This window comes from Natator depressus, chromosome 25 (genome assembly GCF_965152275.1).
Source record: "Natator depressus isolate rNatDep1 chromosome 25, rNatDep2.hap1, whole genome shotgun sequence".
Lineage (NCBI taxonomy): Eukaryota > Metazoa > Chordata > Testudines > Cheloniidae > Natator > Natator depressus.
The window spans coordinates 5620829-5640126 of record NC_134258.1 but is presented as its reverse complement, the minus strand read 5'-3'; the positions used below and the strand labels follow the sequence as shown (position 1 = coordinate 5640126).

At 43.9% G+C, this 19298-nt stretch overlaps 1 protein-coding gene across 1 annotated transcript in view; it reads right to left on the bottom strand.

Moving 5' to 3' along the window:
- The window catches only part of SCAMP4 (secretory carrier membrane protein 4), a 31952-nt gene extending 13950 nt beyond the window's left edge, over positions 1-18002 (bottom strand). Inside the window, 7 exon segments of the mRNA XM_074939544.1 lie at positions 1446-1602; positions 6354-6482; positions 9006-9042; positions 9044-9063; positions 9384-9439; positions 17789-17868; positions 17871-18002. Coding sequence (XP_074795645.1) covers positions 1446-1602; positions 6354-6482; positions 9006-9042; positions 9044-9063; positions 9384-9439; positions 17789-17868; positions 17871-18002 — 611 coding nt within the window.
- Positions 18003-19298: the final 1296 nt, after the last annotated feature.

Genomic DNA, 19298 nt, shown 5'->3' with positions numbered 1-19298 from the left:
TGGCACATGCTTAAAATTTAGCATATACTTGAGTGCTTTCTAGAATCAGGGCCTTAGTCTGTCTGCTTCTATTCCTGTCAGCTGCTTCTGCTTTTTTCTAAATTAACTTCTTACCATAGAATTTGATGATTAACCAATAAAAAAAACCCACTGGTCGTGAAGGAAGGGAGAGAGGGTTTCTAGGAAACTGGAATGACAGACTCCTGTCAGCTCTGCTAGTGGCTTGCTGCATGACCTTGGGAAAATAACTTCCCCTCTCCACGCCTCAGTTTCCCTATGCAAAATGGAGATTAAACACAAGTCCCTCAAAGAGATGTGAGTCTCAATGCACTAATGTTTGCAAAGTGCTTTGCAATTCCCAGCAGGCACTAGAGACATGCAAATGATTATTAATTTAAAAAAAAGGTAGGATTTTAAATAGATTTGTGCAGTTTAAGAAGAGACCTGGTCTTTGTGTGCTGCTTTTATTTAAATACACCCTCCCAATATGCGTAACTAGATGCTGTGCCTAGAGACAAAAAACAGAACAGTTCTTAGCAAGCTGCTTCTGTACAGTTTTCCCATAAAGAACTGAGAAACCAAAAATCTCAAACAAGCTTTTTGAAGAATGTCTCTCATACCATTAGTGATGTGAATGCTTAGGTAACCCCAGGGATATTTAATAATCACAATACATTAACAATTTTAAATTTTTAAAATATGGATTTCATGCTTGTGAAAGTGCCAAACCAAACAGTGCTGCAATGACCACAGAACAGATCAAACTGCATGGTCATCAGCAATGCAAGATCTTGTTGCGAGCTCCCCTTCACCAATGTGAATCAGCCCGGTTCTGAAGGAACCCTTCATGGGGACAAGAGAGAAGCTAAGTTTCTGTGGCCTTTTAAGGCCTGGACCTCTCTGCCAACAAGGGGCCAGTCTGTGTCAAGGGTGGTGTTTTGTGGGCATGGATACTTCTCACTAATCATCGTATTCTTCACTGAGCTCATACGTAGCTCGTAGACTGTATCCTTCCCCACTACCTCCATCCTTTGTCCATCTTGTCTATTTCAACTGTAAGCTCTCTGGGGCAGAGACTAGCTCTTAGTCCATATCTGTATAGCACTATGGACAATTGGATCCCTTTAACCACTATCATAATACAAACAACAAGCAGCCACCAAACCACCACCAGACAGCAGCAACTTTGAGTCACTCTCTACCTGGGCTGGATTCAAACCAGCCACCCAGAGATGGGAAGCCCTATAGCTTCATCTATAAGCTCCTGAGCTGGCCAAACTTTCTTAACCAAATATTGTTGTAACTGAATATTCCATTTACTTTCTCCTTAATCTTTGCCCTGACAGATAACAGCTTGCGGGCATTGTCTTCTTGATCAACATTTACTGAACAAACCTCTCAGAGGAAACCCTTTGATCAAAAGAAGAAGATGAGTGTCTACTTACCGAAAACCTTTGTATGCAGGCCGGAACCAGCATATGTAACTGCAGGGGCTGAAGAGAAAAAGCCAAAGGATGGCCAAGCCAAAATTAACGCCATAACCACCACCAATCCACCAGGCCAGGCAGCCAATTAGATTCACCACTAGTGTGATGCAGTAAACTATAAAGAGAGAACAGGAGAGGGCATAAGTAGTGCTGTTTGCTGCCTTCAGAAAAAGAGGAAGCAAATGGTTTGTATTATAATACAAGGAGACCTTGTTATGGGAGGAACTGTTAGCACAATGAAGTGATTGGGGTGGACGTTATCAACATGCTGACCACAAGGCATGGCTTCTGCTGTAACTTGGAAGAACTGCTGCTAGGGATGGTCAGTTTTGGAATGGGGCAGATACCAGTAGAGGAATCAAGGGACTCATTTGTGAGCATATGTTAGTGGAAGGAAAACTGGGTGGATAATTCTGCAAGTGAAGGGATCAGTGGAAGATCAGGATTTGGACCTCTATTGTTACAAAGTAAAATTGAGTTGCCAGATTTTTAGTTACATCAAGGTCCCTTTATGCCCCAAGAATGGTACAGAAGGGTCTTTAAAGGAGTGGAATCATCCCATTGAAAAAACACCCCCTGCACAAGTAGCTTCCCTGGCTAGCACATGGAGTCCAAGTAAGGGCTCTGTGGTGGGTTTCCCCCACACCACTGTCCCCCATCCTGCCAGGGGCTCTGGGCACCCTACTCTCCTATACCAGAATCTCCCAATTGCCCTCCATGGAAGGGACTCTGTGTCCCTATTTCCCCCAACTCCCGTAACAGGATTCCACATCCCTCAATGCCAGGGTCTGCACAGGTCCTCTCCCCCCGCCTCAAACATTATTTTACTTCTTCCTGCCTGGGAGATGCATCAGTCAAGGTTTCAACATGTTTAACTCTATTGGGAGGATGAGCAGAGATGAGATAGGGTGTTATGCTGGAAAGTTTTAATAGCTTCCATCAAGTGGCTCTTCAATCTAAAGACAATTACAGAGGGCTTGAAGCTGTGGCTATGCTAAACTGATGCCAGGAGCTCAGTGTGATGCCATTTTCCACCTTCCCGCTTTCTGATTCCCCCCCACAATATCAATTGAGTTCTGCCCATTGATACCTGGAAAATTCCCAGAAATTTTAGAACAGATAGGATGGAGCATTAAAAAGTTATATAGAATCATAGGACTGGAAGGGACCTAGAGAGGTCATCTAGTCCAGTCCCCTGCACTCATGGCAGGACTAAGTATTATCTAGACCTCCCTGGGCAATTCATTCCAATGCTTAACCATCCAAACAGAGATGCCTTATACCATCAAGTTGAGTGTCTCGCAAGCTCAGCCAATTATACGTCCCCTCCTAACCGACTTTGGGGACACTGAGTAATTAATAAATGATTGTGTACCAACACATCATACTGGGAAGATACACAGCTGAATCTTTAATACGAGAAGTTTCTAACTGATTATTCAGGCATTTAAGTTAAATGGGAGTTAACAACATCAAAAAACAGTTTTAATTAAAAAAATCCTTCGCTCAGTTATGCGGGTTTCACTTCCGTGGTATAAGTTAACTGTAAAAGGTTAACAAAAGACTTGCTTTAAATGCCCTGGTTTGCAGATGCCTTAAGATTTAGCAAAGGGAAAACTCACTTTTAAGTTAAATCCTATTTAAAGTGAATAACTGAAGAGTCTAGAATTTTTAGTTTGATAACTCATGGGCTATAAAAACAAGCAATAATAAAAACCCTTTAAATCAATGGTGCCTAAAAAGCTGTAATGCAAAATGTGATTTACACAGGCATTTGTTCTCCAGTAGTAGGAGCTCTGGTACAAGATTCCCCAAATCTCACTACACCTTTTGTTATTAAATGTTCAAATCCAATTAAAATAATGACCCCTCAGCTTTCTAGTATGTATTTACTTTAAAATGTTTTTGTCTTCTCTTTGGATCTGTTTCTCTCACCTTTATGCCCCACCCACCCCAGAAACCCAGAATGACCCAAACAGAAAACGTGCAGCAGATGGAAATCTAAAATGCACAGAGGAAAGCCCAGGTCTGCTCAGACATACATGTGGCCCAGTTGCCTAAATGGCTGGCACCTTTCCATTTTTCCACTAAATTGAATGAGGGATGCTTTGTTTAAAAAAAAAAAAAAAAAAAAAAAACCAACCCATCCACACACAAAGGCAGCTTTACTGCATGCAACATTTAACTAGTCAGTCTGGAGGAGACAAGCAGTTTCTTCAGGCAAGAAAATTAGAGCTTTTTTCAGCATCTCTGAATAACAAAAGAACAATGAAGTGACAGATCATCCTATTGTTTATATATACACACACACACACACACACACACACACCTCTCTCACACAACCTTTGGAATAAAACCCACAGCATCAAGTATGTATTGTGTCCCTCAGTGAGAAAGTTATTTCTGTAACCAGAAGGGAAGCTGGGATGACAGGTATTTTGGGAGGAAAGGGTTGGCAGGGCAAAAGGATTTTTTTCATCTTCAGGAGCAGGGTTTCTCAAACTGGGGGTCCTGACCCAAAACGGGGGTGGGGGGGTGTTGCAAGGCTACTGTAAGCGGTTGTGAAAGTGGCAGCTGCTGACCGGACACCCAGCTCTGAAGGCAGCGAGGCCACCAGCATCAGCACAGAAGTAAGGATGGCATGGTGGGGGGTTGTCACTTTTGGGGGGGGGGGTGTCATCACAGCCTGAAATATTTTCAAAGGGGGTCCCAGCAAAAAAAAAGTTTGAGAACCCCTGTTCAAGAGCATATCCCTGGCCCAGCCTTCCCTTTCTACAGGTCTACCCATTGAAGTAGAATCTAATTTCATTCCACAGAGAGGAAAGCTTAGTTTCCACTCCTGGTTTCAGAACTGTTCAGCTAGAGAGTACAAGCTCACTGGACAGCGAGATCCAACAGTACTTGCTGTTCAAAATAGGATTCCCCATCACTTGTCGTCACCTACCAACCCATACAGGGTATCAAACAATTACAACCCATACTTGATGGGGACCACATCCTGAAAGAAATCTTTCCTGAACCCCCTCTTCTGGCCTTCAAACCACCCCCAACCTCACCAAGCTCATCATTACAAGCAAGCTCCCCACAAACCAGGACACACCAATGCAAAGCAGCACCAACCCAACCATAACAGATGCAAAACTTGCAGACATATCTCCACTGCTAAAGTGACCAATGTTGTTGTGCGTCCTTCAAGTTCGAAGATCACTATGATATCACCGATTGGTTTGTTTTCTGTGAACACCTGAGTGGCTGATCAGGCCAATTTGAGTTTCGAACCATCTGTGGCACACTAAATCTCTTTGTCATGAAATTGCAACTTACAAATGTAGATTTTTTTTTTGTTACATAACTGCACTCAAAAACAAAACAATGTGACACTTCAGAGCCTACAAGTCCACTCAGTCCTAATACTTGTTCAGCCAATCGCTCAGACAAACAAGTTTGTTTACATTTACAGGAGATACTGCTGCCTGCTTCTTATTTACAATGTCATCAGAAAGTGAGAACAGGTATTCGCATGGCACTTTTGTAGCTGGCATTGCAAGGTTTTGACGTGCCAGATACGCTAAACATTCGTATGCCCCTTCATGCTTCGGCCACCATTCCAGAGGACATGCTTCCATGCTGATGATGCTCGTTAAAAAAAATAATGCGTTCATTAAATTTGTGACTGAACTCCTTGGGGGGGGAGAATTTTTTGTCCCCTGGTTGGTTTTACCCACATTCTGCCTTATATTCCACGTTATAGCAGTCTCAGATGATGACCCAGCACATGTTGTTCATTTTAAGAACACTTTCACTACAGATTTCACAAAACGCAAAGACACAAAGAAGGTACCAATGTGAGATTTCTAAAGATAGCTACAGCACTGGACCCAAGGTTTAAGAATCTGAAGTGCTGTCCAAAATCTGAGAGGGACGGGGTGTGGAGCATGATTTCAGATGTCTTAAAAGAGCAACACTCCGATGGGGAATCTACAGAACCCGAGCCACCAAAAAAGAAAGTCAACCTTCTGCTGGTGGCATCCGACTCAGACAATGAAAATGAACATGAACATGCATCGGTCCACACTGCTTTGGATGGTTATCGAGCAGAACCCGTCATCAGCATGGACGCATGTCCCCTGGAATGGTGGTTGAAGCATGAAGGGACATATGAATCTTTAGCGCATCTGGTACGTAAATATCTTGCCATGCAGGCTACAACATTGCCATGAGAAAGCCTGTTTTCACATTCAGGTGACATTGTAAACAAGTAGTAGGCAGCATTATGTCCCGCAAATGTAAACAAACTAGTTTGTCTGAGCGATTGGCTGAACAAGAAATAGGACTGAGTGGATTTGTAGGCTCTAAACTTTTACATTGTTTTATTTTTGAATGCAGTTTTATTTTTAACATAATTCTACACTTGTGAGTTAAGCTTTCATGATAAAGAGATTGCACTGCAGTACTTGTAATAGGGGAATTGAAAAATACTATTTCTTGTTTTTTTACAGTGCAAATACTTGTAATCAAAAATAAATATAAAGTGAGCACTGTACACTTTGTATTCTGTGTTGTACCTGAAATCAATACATTTGAAAATGTAGAAAACATCCAAAAATATTTAAATAAATGGTATTCTATTATTAACAGTGCGATTAATCGCTTGACTGCCCTAGTTACTTTTGAAGTAAGCTTCATGGGACAACAGGTTAAAATTCAGGCACAAACTACACCACAGCATCCTAGAAGGAAGATTTTGTTCTTGATAAGTGAACAGAAGTGAAACTCTAAAATGTGTAATACATGGGGATCTACCTCTTTATAGCTGTTGAGCCCAATAATGTACAATTTCTCAAAAAATTTCATAATTCCACTTACAGATCCATAAATGGTAAATTCTCTTCACCAAACTCTGATAGTCTATGGGAATTTCATCGGCAAAGTTCTGGTAGAAGCACGGTTTCAGAGGAATAAACTTGGGGAGCGGAGGGAAGTTATTCACTTTCTCTACAAAAACAAAAACATACACAGTTTAGCTAACTCAGACATATTCTCTTAAATTAATGAATCATCATAATGACAGGCCCCCTCACCCGCACTTTCCCAGCATGGAAATACTCAGAGGAAGCACAGAAAAGAGTGTGGAAGCTTGGAACTATCCTGAAAAACATGCCCACCATTAGGAAAGAAGAGGATGCCTAGTTCATGGTATCCAGTTTATTTACTCAAATGGGCCAATATCAGCACTTATCTTCACCCTAGATATTTAGGGCTCATTCTCTGTTGTTTTGTAGCCTGTGTAGTCATTTACCCCAGTGCAAACCAGGGGAAAAGCACCACCATTCTGATTCAGTTGTGTTTCACTGGCATAAATGACCACAAAAGGTGCAGTGAAACAGACTCCAGACTCAGCTCACGAGCACAGTAGCTTAGATAGGATGAGAGAGGCCAGCTAAGCAGGTCACTAGCTGCATCTAGCGGTGGCAGCCCTTGCAGGAGGGTTTTATCTAATCCATTAGGGCACAAAAGCAGTGGTGGATATTGGTTTCCCAGACCAAACAAATCAGATGAAAAGCAGGGATTCTCCCCTCCCACAGGCAGAGACAGATGGAGGTTTGCTTGCAGAAGAGCCTACATTCCCAGTGGAGTTCTTTCTGGCTACAGCGATCAGGCCTTGTGGCCTGCAGCTGATACAGTTTCATGACAATGAAAGGGGTGACTTTAGGAGAACAGTCCTCTAGAAATAGGTTATACTAAAAGGATGCCATCCAGTCAAAGGGGAAAATGAGTCACACTAACTCTTCATGGACTATCTGCCCTGCAGATATCAGGGATGTTTTTACTGTTACGAATTTCATAAGTCATGGCCTTCTTGCCTTCCAAATCCAACATTTCTATTCTCATTCAGCCCTGCCCCTAGCAAACCAAGCCATAAATTCAGACACCATTATACAGACAGTAGGGACAGCCACACAAGGAGCAGAGAGATATCTACCTTCTTATACGCATTTTATTTTTTAAACCTCTGATTTTTAAAAATTTTTAAATAAGTAATAGGACTCCTTAAATTGTATAATCCAAACTGCTGTTAGCTGCTGGGAAGATACGCACGTGTGAATATCTAATATAACCATGTGTGCATTTCTACATATTTGGGAATATTTGTTCTTGCCTTTGAGTGCTGATTAAAAGTTTGATTCCAGGGCACTGTGACTAATTGTTTCAAGTCCTCAGCTTCAGTAAAACAGAATTAAAAACAATCAGAGGAAGAGAAGAAAAATGTCCTGGGAAAACTTCCAAATGGCACAGAAGACAAGACAAGTGTCTTAACATGACCTTTCAGGCCCAGAGAGCTCCCCCCCCCCCCCCACCATCATCTCTGTGTGAGAAGATAAAAAGCTGCTCTGGCAAAACGAACTGCTCTCTATAGAAACACCAGCAATAAGAGTAGCCTCACTGTGATGCTAAAGGAACAGTCTGCCCACAGCCTCTTTATCAGGGTGCTGCTAGCCCCTTCTTTGTCCCCCCTCCCAAAATGTACTTGCAGCCACTTTAGGTTACTGCAGATCCCTCTCTCCTTCCCTCCCCACAAGGGGGTCTCATTCACCAGCATTTCCGTGACGGCAAGCCACCAGTGCATCTGGCCCATAGATTTCCTTGAAGCACAGGTTCAAACCCTGGCACATTCAGATAAGCCCTCCAGCTCTCTAAGGTAGATGCAAAGTAAACATTATGGTACTAAATGTATTTTGCACTGCCTGGAAATTAATGATCCCATGGTAACTGGCTAAAAGCATTTGTCAGTGGCCAAACTTTTCCTCTATTATTCTCTATTGTTGTGTACCACGCTGTGTGCCAGTTGGCTGCTAACCGCCCACCCCAGAGTTGGCTGCATTTTAGGGCTGCTGTGCATATACAATTTTAAACTGTTTGTGGTTTCTTCAGCGGAACAATAGAAATGTAAGAAAATATTCTCTCTCAGATCTGATCACGTGCCCCAGAGATTTCTACAATACTCGCTTTTGCTCTAGGACAAGACTGTTAGACTACAGCAAGCACAATGTTTGCTAAAAAAACACTGTCAATTTTAGAGGACGTATAAACTCAGGACTCGTTCCAGCTCGCAGTGAAGTCAATGGGAGTTTTGCTATTGTTTTCAGTGGGAGCAGAATTAAGCCCTTGGTTAAAGTTCATAATGCAGCTAGGAGTGCTGTGGAAGCAGACGTTTAATTTCTGTAGGAAGGGACTGCAGTGACCAATTTCCTCCACACAAGCATCTAAGTCACATCCAGCCTTCTATGGCCAGGATGGGGACCTCAGTTAATGACCTTGAGGACAAACAGTGTAAAATAGGAGTATGCGGAAGGGAGGAAAAGGGGAGCAGCCAGAAGGCTCTAAAAGGGATGCGAAGGGCCTATGGAGAGAAGAAGAAAAGCTTGTCATGCCTAATCCACTGTGCTGATCACTGTACACTGCTGAAACATTATCTGCCATCGTTTTTATTTCTCCGTATTTAGTACTGCTCTTTACCTGCCATATCCGCTAGAAATGTTCCTTGGAGAAATTTTGAAATCAGACAGCAATGAATCTATTAAAGAAAGAAAGAAATCAGATCAATAGCATATAATTGTAACCCACATTCACAGAAACCCCAATTTTAAAGGCATTTTAAAATTTTCAACGAAGTCCACATTTTTTCAAAAATTCATTATTCTAGCTCTTGACTGCCAGCGTAGCCTTTCCAGTGCACACTGTTTGTTTCTAACTGTACAGAGTAGGCAGGCTCAAACAGTATCACTAAGAGAAATATAAACTACCCCATTTGTATTAATGGGATGCTACATTTGAAGGCTTAATTAATTACAACCTCACGGTCAACAACTTTAGCAGCTTTATTGCTAAATGTACCTGGCACAGTCAGAGGTTGCACAGGAAACTGCTGCCAGAACACATGCACATTCCAGCTGAAGGCAGACAAGTTGAAACAAACGAGCCCGGTTTGGACTCAGGTCCAAGCAAACAAAAACTCAGAGGGGAAGAAACTGGTGCCAGACCAGCAGACATAATGATTTGCCTGTTCCCCAGCTCACCATGGCACTTTCATAACTGTTAGAGTATGAGTACGCTTAAAACGCTACAGCAGCGGCTTCGCCGCCACAGTGCTTTGATGTAGACACCACCTACGCCTATGGGAGAGGTTCTCCCATTGGAATAGGTAGTCCACCTCCCCAAGAAGCGGTAGCTAGGTTGATGGAAGAATTCTTCCGTTGATCTAGCAATGTCTACACCGGGGGGTTAGGTCGGTATACCTACCTCTCTTGGAGGCGTGAAAATTACACGGAGAGAGACAGTATTTATACTGATAGAATTTCCCACTGTAGACCAGGCCTTAATTATTAACCCATTGTTTGCTAAGAAAAACATCCCTCCCTCCCCTCCCGCAAAAAAAATCACAGATGCAACACAGAAACTGACAACATAGTTTATCTTCACAGAGAATTCTTTTACATAACTGTTTGGCAAGGAACCAGACTGCAGTACAGAACTCCCAGAGAAGTCACACATTCCATCATTAATTTTTTTTAAAAAAAAATCATGCAAAAATATTCAGAGACTTTACAAATAAAGATTATTTAATGGGGAGAGGGTGGAGAACCACTCTTATTATTTCAATTCTTGGAGGACTCAATCATGCAATCCTTATTCTGCTCAGCAATTCCACTGACTTCAGTGGAATTAACCGTGAGAGTAAAAGCTGCAGGTTTGGATCCTGAACCACAGATAGCTGATTCTATCTACTTGATATTTAAAGACAGAAAATGTGTGCCAATGCTTTCAGTAAATCCCAACTGAAAACAAAGAATCCTTTAAAAAACAAAAACAAAAAAAACCCCTTTGTTTTGGCCACAGTTCTAAACCAGAATTTTAAGTACCAACAAAAATAACTAGTAAAATGAAAGAAAAAAGTCAGCCCTTACTTTAATATGACAAACAACAGACACATACAAAGTTCCACCTCACACCGCAGTGTGATCTTGAGACCAGGAAACTGAACTTGCGAGTAAGAAGAACCGCCACTAAATTGTTGTGACTTGAGGCAATTCACTTTACATCTCTGACCCTCTGTTTCTTCTCTCACCCTTTGTCTTGTCTATCACTTGGTCTGCACACATTTTGCACCAAAAACAACGGGGAATCCTTGTGACACCTTAGAGACTAAGAAGTTTATTTGAGCATAAGCTTTAGTGGGCTAAAACCCACTTCATCAGATACATGGAGTGGAAAATACAATAGCAAGTATATATACATAGTACATGAAAAGATGGGAGGTACCTTACGAAGTGGCAGGGCGGTGGGGGGGGGGGGGGAAAGGGTGTCAGTCTAACGAGACAATTCAATTAACAGTAGACTACCAAGGGAGGAAAAAATCACTTTTGTAGTGGTAATGAGGGTGGCCCATTTCAAACAATTGACAAGGAGGTGTGAGTAATAGTAGGGGGAAATTCAGTTTTGTAATGTCCTGGTCATTACAAAACGTAATTTCCCTATATTAAGGTGCCACAAGGACTCCTCGTTGTTTTTGCTGATACAGGCTATCATGGCTACCACTCTGAAACCTGTCATTTTGCACCAGTATATCTATTTTGCTTAGTGATATGATTTTTTTGGGGGGGAACACTGATCTAGTTATACTGGTAAAATCCTTAGGCTATGTCTACAGTAGATACCTTACAGTAACGATGCAGCTGCACTGCAGTAAGATCTCCCATGTAGCCACTCTGTGCTGGCGGGAGAGAGCTCTCCCTTTGACATTAAACCATTCCAACCCCCATCTCCTGCCAACAGAGCGCTGTCCACACCAGCGCTTCTGTCGGTGTAATTTATGTTGGTTGGGGTCACACCCGAGCGACATAAGTTTTAACGGCGAAAGTTAAAGCTAGTGCTGACATAGCTTTAATGTGGACAGTTATACTGGTACAAAGATGACTCATACTGGTATAGCTTATTCCTCTTCCCATCCAGGAAGAGAGATATGGGGTACAAGGCATCTTTATACTGGTGTAACTGCATCCTCACTAGGGAGGTTGCATCACTAACTATACTGGTTAAATTTAGCGTAGACGAGACCTATGTAAATTGTAAGTCTTTCGAGGCCTGACCTGTCCCTTACTATGTGTTTGCATAGTGCCCGGCACAATGGGACCCCAATCTCAGTTGGGGCCCTAAGGACTATCAGAATACAAACAACCAGCCACCACCACCTCTTCACGCTCTGACAGGCATTTTAAACTTAAAACATGATTCATAAATTGAGGCTTATTTTTTTTGCTTTGCCTTGTTCCTTTTGTATTGTGTAAACAGGAAATAAAAGCATGAAGACAGAAGTTCAAATTAAATTTGGCCCTACCACACACAGCTGCTTTTGACAAAAACATAACATTTTTTGGAAAGAACAAGTCACATAATTCAACCAATTACATTAAAATGTCAATAGAAAGAAAAATCTATTACCGAAAGAAAGATCAGTAAACAAATGGGGTCATTTTTTCAGGCTGGAGGGATGCAGATAGTGTGCTACCACGCTAATCAGTCCTTAAAGTCCTAACGGGAGGGGGAACAGTATAGTGCTTAGAGCATGCAACCGAGGAGAATTCCTGGATTATATCCTTGGCATTGCAGAGAGCCATGTCACAACATCCCAGAGTTTCAGTTTTCCCATATATTGTTTTCACTAAAAAGTGTTATAATTAATTAAAAGCATCTTAGAGAAGCAAAAAGAAAAGGAGTACTTGTGGCACCTTAGAGACTAACCAATTTATTTGAGCATAAGCTTTTTGCGAATACAGACTAACACGGCTGTTACTCTGAAACCCATCTTAGAGAAGATAACTCTTCATCCTCATTAACCTTCCTAAGGTATATCTGCACTATGGGGACTATACCAGCATAGCTATGTCATTATAGCTATGCCAGCATAACCCCCTAGTGTACACACTGTACACTGATGGATGGGATTTTACCATTTGTATAGAGTAGACCACCACCTCCCTGAGCAAGGTCAACAGAAGCAGTCTTATGTCAACACAGCAGCATCTACAGTGGGTATTAGATCGGCATAGCTATGACGCTCAAGGGGTGGGAATTTTTCATACCCCTGATTGAGGTAGCTATGTCAATCTAAATTTTAAGTGTAGACCAGGCTCAAACTCTTACTAAATCTCACATATGAGTTTATACCACTGTACATGAATGAATACAGCAGCCTGCCCTGTTCTGCAACCCTTACTTACTTGAGTAATCTCACTGAAGTCAGCGTTTTCACTCCAAAAAAGGTGTTTTTTTGAAATAGCAATTTCAATATAAAAAAAAACAAAACAAAACCAAAAAACCACCACCTTTTTGCAAGGAAGACAAAGCCAATGAGCAAGTTAAGTGTTGCAGGATCAGGTTCCACAATTTATTTAGATTCCTCTCATTTGTTTGCTTTGCCATGGACTTCAGTAGAAGCAAGCTCAAACTCTTTGTATGAGGACATGCACTTACGTTGTTGGCTTGGACCTTGAAGCACTTTTCTTTAGTGCTCTGAAATGGCTTGGTAATTGAGTCATTATTACACAGTCCCAACTTGTCATTTATTTTGCCAGGGACTCCTGCAAATACATGACTGCACGTTCGAGGAGAAGACACCTTAGATTTATGATAAAACAGAAGAAAGATCCTGCTCCTGCAAGGTGACAACGTTACTCAGTTCTCATTGACTTGAGCATATATAGCCCATACAATGCTATATTTCTATTTGAAGAAGTCTTAGCCATCAGTGAACTCCAGCTGCAAGATACAAGTGTAGTGAAACAGCTGCACTGCAAATATTGATAAGCAGTTAAGCAAGAAGAGATATGGATGAGCAGTTACATCTGCACATAGATACCGTAACTGACTTATGTCTTGTGATACAGCTGTACGAAAGATACTAACAGAAACATAAGTTCTATTGTACATGCATATAGAAACTTTAAGTCAACTGAAAAGAACAGATTAAAAATGCATCACCCCACCACTCTCTGCAGCCAAGACTTTTCAATTAAAATCCATCTTGCTGGGGGGAAACTAAAGGAAACCTGGATGTAAAATGCTCTTCCCTTTTCCACTATGCTCCTAAGCAAACATGAATAACTCATAGTTTACAGTCCAATTCACACGACTCACAAAACCAAGATGGGGTTCAATGAAAGCTGCTACTGTCTCCATTTCAAAAATACAAAATGCCTTTGTATCCTGTTGAGGGTAACATTTTCTGTTTTAAAAATGCAAGAAACAGGACACTGTTGTCTGCACAGGAAGCAGGCAACAAACTACATTAAAGGGATACATCATGTTTAAAGTCATATGTCATAAATACATGTATTTCTTTACCTATGTTGTAATATCTTAGGTTGTCAGAAGGGAAAGTTTTAAATTGGATTTATTTTTCGCTGTTTGTGCCTTTCATTGATTTTTTGAATTTCTCTCAGCTTGGAGAAAGACAGTCCGGCTGTTAGGATGCTAACCTGAGACTTTTAGATTCATAATCATAGACAATAAGGCCAGAAGGGACCACTGTGATCATCTAGTCTTACCTCCTGGATAACACGTCATAGCACTTCCATCCATTAATTCCTGTTTGAACTAGAGCAGATCTTTTAGAAAAATAGTTAATCTTGCTTTAAAAATGGTCTGTGATGTAGAATCTACCACAATCCTGGGTAAATTGTTTCATGGCTAATTACTCTCACTATTAAAAACTTGCGCCTTATTTCCAGTCTGAATTTTTCTAGCTTCAACTTCTAGCCATTGGTTCTTGTTCTAACTAGGTCTGCTAGATTGAAGAACCCGTTATCAATATTTTGTTCCCCGTGTAGCTATTGCCTGCCCCAAGATAAGACTCCCCTGACAACCTGCAAGTATGGCCTACGCGCTTTGTTCCTAGATTAGAGAGTTACTTGGGAGAGCCAGGTTCAATTCCCTGCTCTGTCAGAAACTGCCTGTGAGACCTTCAGCAAGCCACTTAAGACCAGATTTTTAAAAAAGTATCTAGGCACCACCTAAATCACACTGAAGTCAATGGGAGTTAGGCACCTAACTACTTCTAAATATCTGCCCCTTAGTCTCTCTATGCCTCAGCTTTCCATCTGTACAATGGGGATAAAAGCACAGCCCTACTTCACAGGGCTGTTGTGTGGATAAATACATTAAAGATTGTGAGGCACTCAGATAATGGGGGCCATATGAGTACCTAGAAGAGAAACAGAAAGATGGACAATCAAAATAAATGAATTCAATTTCACTTTTGTTTATAGCCAGTTTCACTGTCAGGCTAGAGAGGGAGCATAGTCTTAACTGACAGGCTTTCACCTTTGCACCCTCCTAATCCTGAGTTGCTGGAAATATGGGACAAAAACACCCTCCCTCTTCTGTCAATTAGACAGCCTAGAGACTGCTCTATGTTAATTAGATTTCCAAGGATGTCTATAGCTTACAATCAGGCTCGGAAGGATGTGGTTTTTACTGATAAGTGTCAATTTTACCACACACAGCCAAACTGACAAAAAAAATATTTCCATCAAGAATAAGCAAAATTTACAGATCAGCAAAGAGAGAAAAATGGTGCTTGAGAACTTATTAGAATTTGATTGAAGGATATTTATTTTGATATGTGATGCTGACAATTTGTGTTTTAACAGTTATAAAACTTCAACTTTTTGAATCTTGATGTTTACTGTCATTAATTATTGCCTGCCCCCCATAATTTCCTGCAACTGTAAAAATTTAAATTGATACAAAGATTTAAAATGCTTAAAATAGACATTAATATTATCTGTCAAAATTATAAAAAAAATAAAAACCAAGTTTTGCCAAGCCTACTTACAACATATGCTACTGCTGTGCTCCCTCTCAGCGCCTATCTGGCGCTTGCAGAAGGCAGTTTATGGAAGCCCAACACAACACCTGTTCTGGAGGAATTTGCAGCCCCATATCCTACCGCAGTAGATTGAGCTACCGCAGTAGATCGAGTAAGATCCCACACTACAAAAACATGATAGACGGACACTGGCTTCAATGGGATTACTCCTGTGAATAAGCCTTACTCACAGGAGTAAGAGATTGCAGCAGAGGTCCCCAGAGGTGAGAAAGACTTGCTTTTCCAACTTGTGTGTTTCTGTGCCATCACACTGCATTATAACTACTACTCCCGGGGGAACTCTGTGCTAAAAAATTAAAAATTCTATGCACAATATTTTAAAATTCTGCATATTTTATTTGTCAAAACAACGCAATATAATCATGTTGGTTTCAATTATTTAGGTAATTTATTTAAAGTACAATACAGTGGATGGAGCATGGGAGGAAACCCCCAAACCTCCTTGCCTAACAGTAATGTAGCTAGGTTTGACCCTTTATTTCTAGTTATTAGTCAACAAATATATGCAGCCATATGCTCAGTGTTACATCATAGGCAACTGAAGAGCAAGTGAGGGCTGGAGAATCAAACTCACAATTTGTACTGGCTACTGACCATCTCCAGAGAAGTCAGTAGCAAACAGTTCATAGAGCACATTTTGATAAGAATTCTTTTCAGTCCAATAATTTAAACCAGTTGTAATCAGTAAAGCACCATACGCACTTATAAGGCCATACTGTCCTTTACACCACTCTGACCACATAAAGAAGCCTTAAAGCTTTTACACCTGTTTTATACTCCTGGGGGAATTTACAAAGACAACGGGAACAATTCACTAAGCGGGCAGGCTGCTACGTTCTGCTCTTTCTGAGGGGACAGTCTGCACCATGCCTGCCGCCTCAGACACACCCTGAAGCCTTGCCCCTCCATGCCAAGAGTGCCGCAATAGGGAGTGAGAAGGACAGTCTCTCTCACAACTTCCCACCCCTTCACATGCACCCGGTGGTGATTTACGTCTCTATTGGCTGCTCTAGGCGCTGAACCGACCTGCTTGTGCTGCCAGGGAGGTGTGCGTGGCTGCTCTTGTGGCTTCCCTTTGCTCCCCCATCAGAAGTCATTTTTCTGCAGGAAAGAAAAGAAATCTGCAGGGGGCGGGAACATGAATTCTGTGCACACGCAGTGATGCAGAATTCCCCCAAGAGTAAACTACTCAGATTGGCCTAGCTACAAATGGGACCTCTGCAGCAGACAACACTAACACCCAAAGTAAAATTAAAAACACACACAAAAATTATCAATTATTTAGATGTCAAATGTCTACAGCACAGATAAATACCACAAAGGTCTCATCACTACAGCATGAGAGAAATACTTTTTGCTAAATATATTCTGAAAGTGTTTCGCAGTCAAGAACAAAAAGGGGGGTGGGAAGGAAAACCATTCCTCTTAGAACTACTAGTGCCCAAGGATATGCTTTGAAAAAACTTCCACCCTTCTTGCAATCACCACATGTGCAAAACCCCCAGGCATTACAGATGTGACTTTCCCTTACATTCACTGTACAACCAGCCTCTCCTTGCACCTGCACCACATACAAGACAGCACTCCCACCCTTCTTACTTGCTGTACATTCATAATACAGCATTACCTCAATTGCCACACATGCAAACTGCTCATTCTCATCCACAAACCAGGAAGTTACACACCCAACTCACCACAAGTCACAATGCAACAAGGTGCAAAACTTGGCAGAGAAAATATGGGTGGGAACGTGCCACTGACAGCTGGTTGCTGAATAGTCAGACTTGGGGGACAGATCATGGGGGGGGGGGGTGCAGAAGTGTTTCCAATCCAATCAGTCCCCAGTGCCGAGAGGGGGAGAAGATGTCTGCCTGGTTACACCCCCATTAATTGCTCACCTGAGCTGAGAGGGGGACTGGCCTGGCTACAGCCCCTCCCCCATTAATTGCTCGCCTGGGCTGGGGGGGGGGCTGGCCCGGCTGCACCCCCCTCCCCCACTAATTGCTCGCCTGGGCTGGCCTGGCTGCACCCCCCTCCTCCATTAATTGCTCACCTGGGCTGGCGGGGGGGTGTGTGGCCCGGCTGTACCCCTCTCCCCCACTAATTGCTCGCCTGGGCTGGGGGGGGGGCTGGCCTGGCTGCACCCCCCTCCCCCATTAATTGCTCACCTGGGCTGGGGGGGGGCTGGCCTGGCTGCACCCCCCTCCCCCATTAATTGCTCACCTGGGCTGGGGGGGGGGCTGGCCTGGCTGCACCCCCCTCCCCCATTAATTGCTCACCTGGGCTGGCCTGGCTGCACCCCCCTCCCCCATTAATTGCTCGCCTGGGCTGGGGGGGGGTCCCGGTTCCTAACCGGGGTGAGGGGCCGCTCCCGGGCCGCCAAGCCATTCCCCGCAGGGGGTAGCCACCCGCTCGGCTGTTTATCGCCCTCACCTCCGCACCAGCCGCCGAAGCCCTCCGCTCCCTCCCGGCCTTAGCAGCAGCCGCGGGGCACGCCGGGAGTTGCAGTTCCAGGACGGCTTATGGCCGCCCCCGCCGGCCGCGAGGATGACTACCTCTCCCAACATGCCCCTCGGCGCCCACGGCGTCATGTGACCAAGGAGCGGGCCAAGGGGCGCAGCCTGAAGCCGGGGGGCGTGGCCTGAAGCCGGGGGGCGTGGCAGGCGGATATTGGCTACGGCGGCCGGCGGGGGACAATTTTATAAGGAAGGGGAGGCGCGGGGGTGAGAACGGCGAAGCCAGGCCGGGGGGTAATAGGACCCTGTGTAAGAAAAAGACCCCAAAATCGGGACTGTCCCTATCAAATCGGGACATCTGGTCACCCTAAGTGCCAGACTCGGGGGGGGGCGCCACTAGGCCCCAGAGTTTAAAAGTTTTGGCCCAAGCCAGGGGACGTAGGGGCGGGGCCGCCGGGGGGGGGGCAAGTGGGGCAATTTGCCCCGGGCCCCCAGGGGAGTTTTCGGCAGCACTTTGGCAGCGGGTCCTTCCGTGCCGCCAAACGCACCCAGAGCGAAGGACCCGCCGCCCCTTCCTCCGCTCCGGGTCTTCGGCGGCGGGGGCCCTTCCGCTCCCTGTGTTCGGCCAAGTGCCCCGACGACCCGGAGCGGAAGGACCCCCGCCGCCGAAGACCCCAGACCCCCTGAATCCTCTGGGCAGCCCTGCGTGGGGGCGTCACTTGAGCTCCCTGTCTCAGGTGCCAAAATGCTGTGGACTGGCCCTGCCTGGGGTCACTGATGGGGCTGGCGTCTGCACCCCCCACAGGCCTCTGCCCCTTAGCACCCCCACCTGGTCTTCAAAAAAAAAGAAAAGGAGGACTTGTGGCCCATTAGAGACTAACAAATGTATTTGAGCACCTGGTCTTGGCAGCCTGCCACTCCAGGGCCGCCACACCCCTGAGCCAACAAGTCAGAGCGCTATAAAACGTAAGTGTAGCCAAGCCCTGAGTTTATGAAAGGAGCTGTTGACACTGAGGGAAATAACTTTGCAGTATTTCAGGTTTCCTGTGTACCCTCGGTTGTGGGGCTCTGGCACATGCTGTGTCTCACATTTGGGCCTTGGTAGACGGACAGGCTTGGGCTGGCCGGATCTCACTGCCCTTTGGCAGCAGTAGGCAATGCACCAACTCCCCTCTGGCACCATGAAAGGAGGGTCTGGCAATTAGCGGCCACTTAAGATCCCTTTTCTTCTCCAGCAATGGCACCTGCCCAGGGCCAGCCGTAGGCTTGTTCTTAATTCGGGTTAGCTAACTCAGGTTAAAATAGCAGTGAAAACACTGCAACTTGCCCTTTAACTCAGGTTAGCTGCTCAAGCTGCCAACCCAAATTGCAGTGTCTTCACTGCTGTTTTATCTGAGCTAACTAACA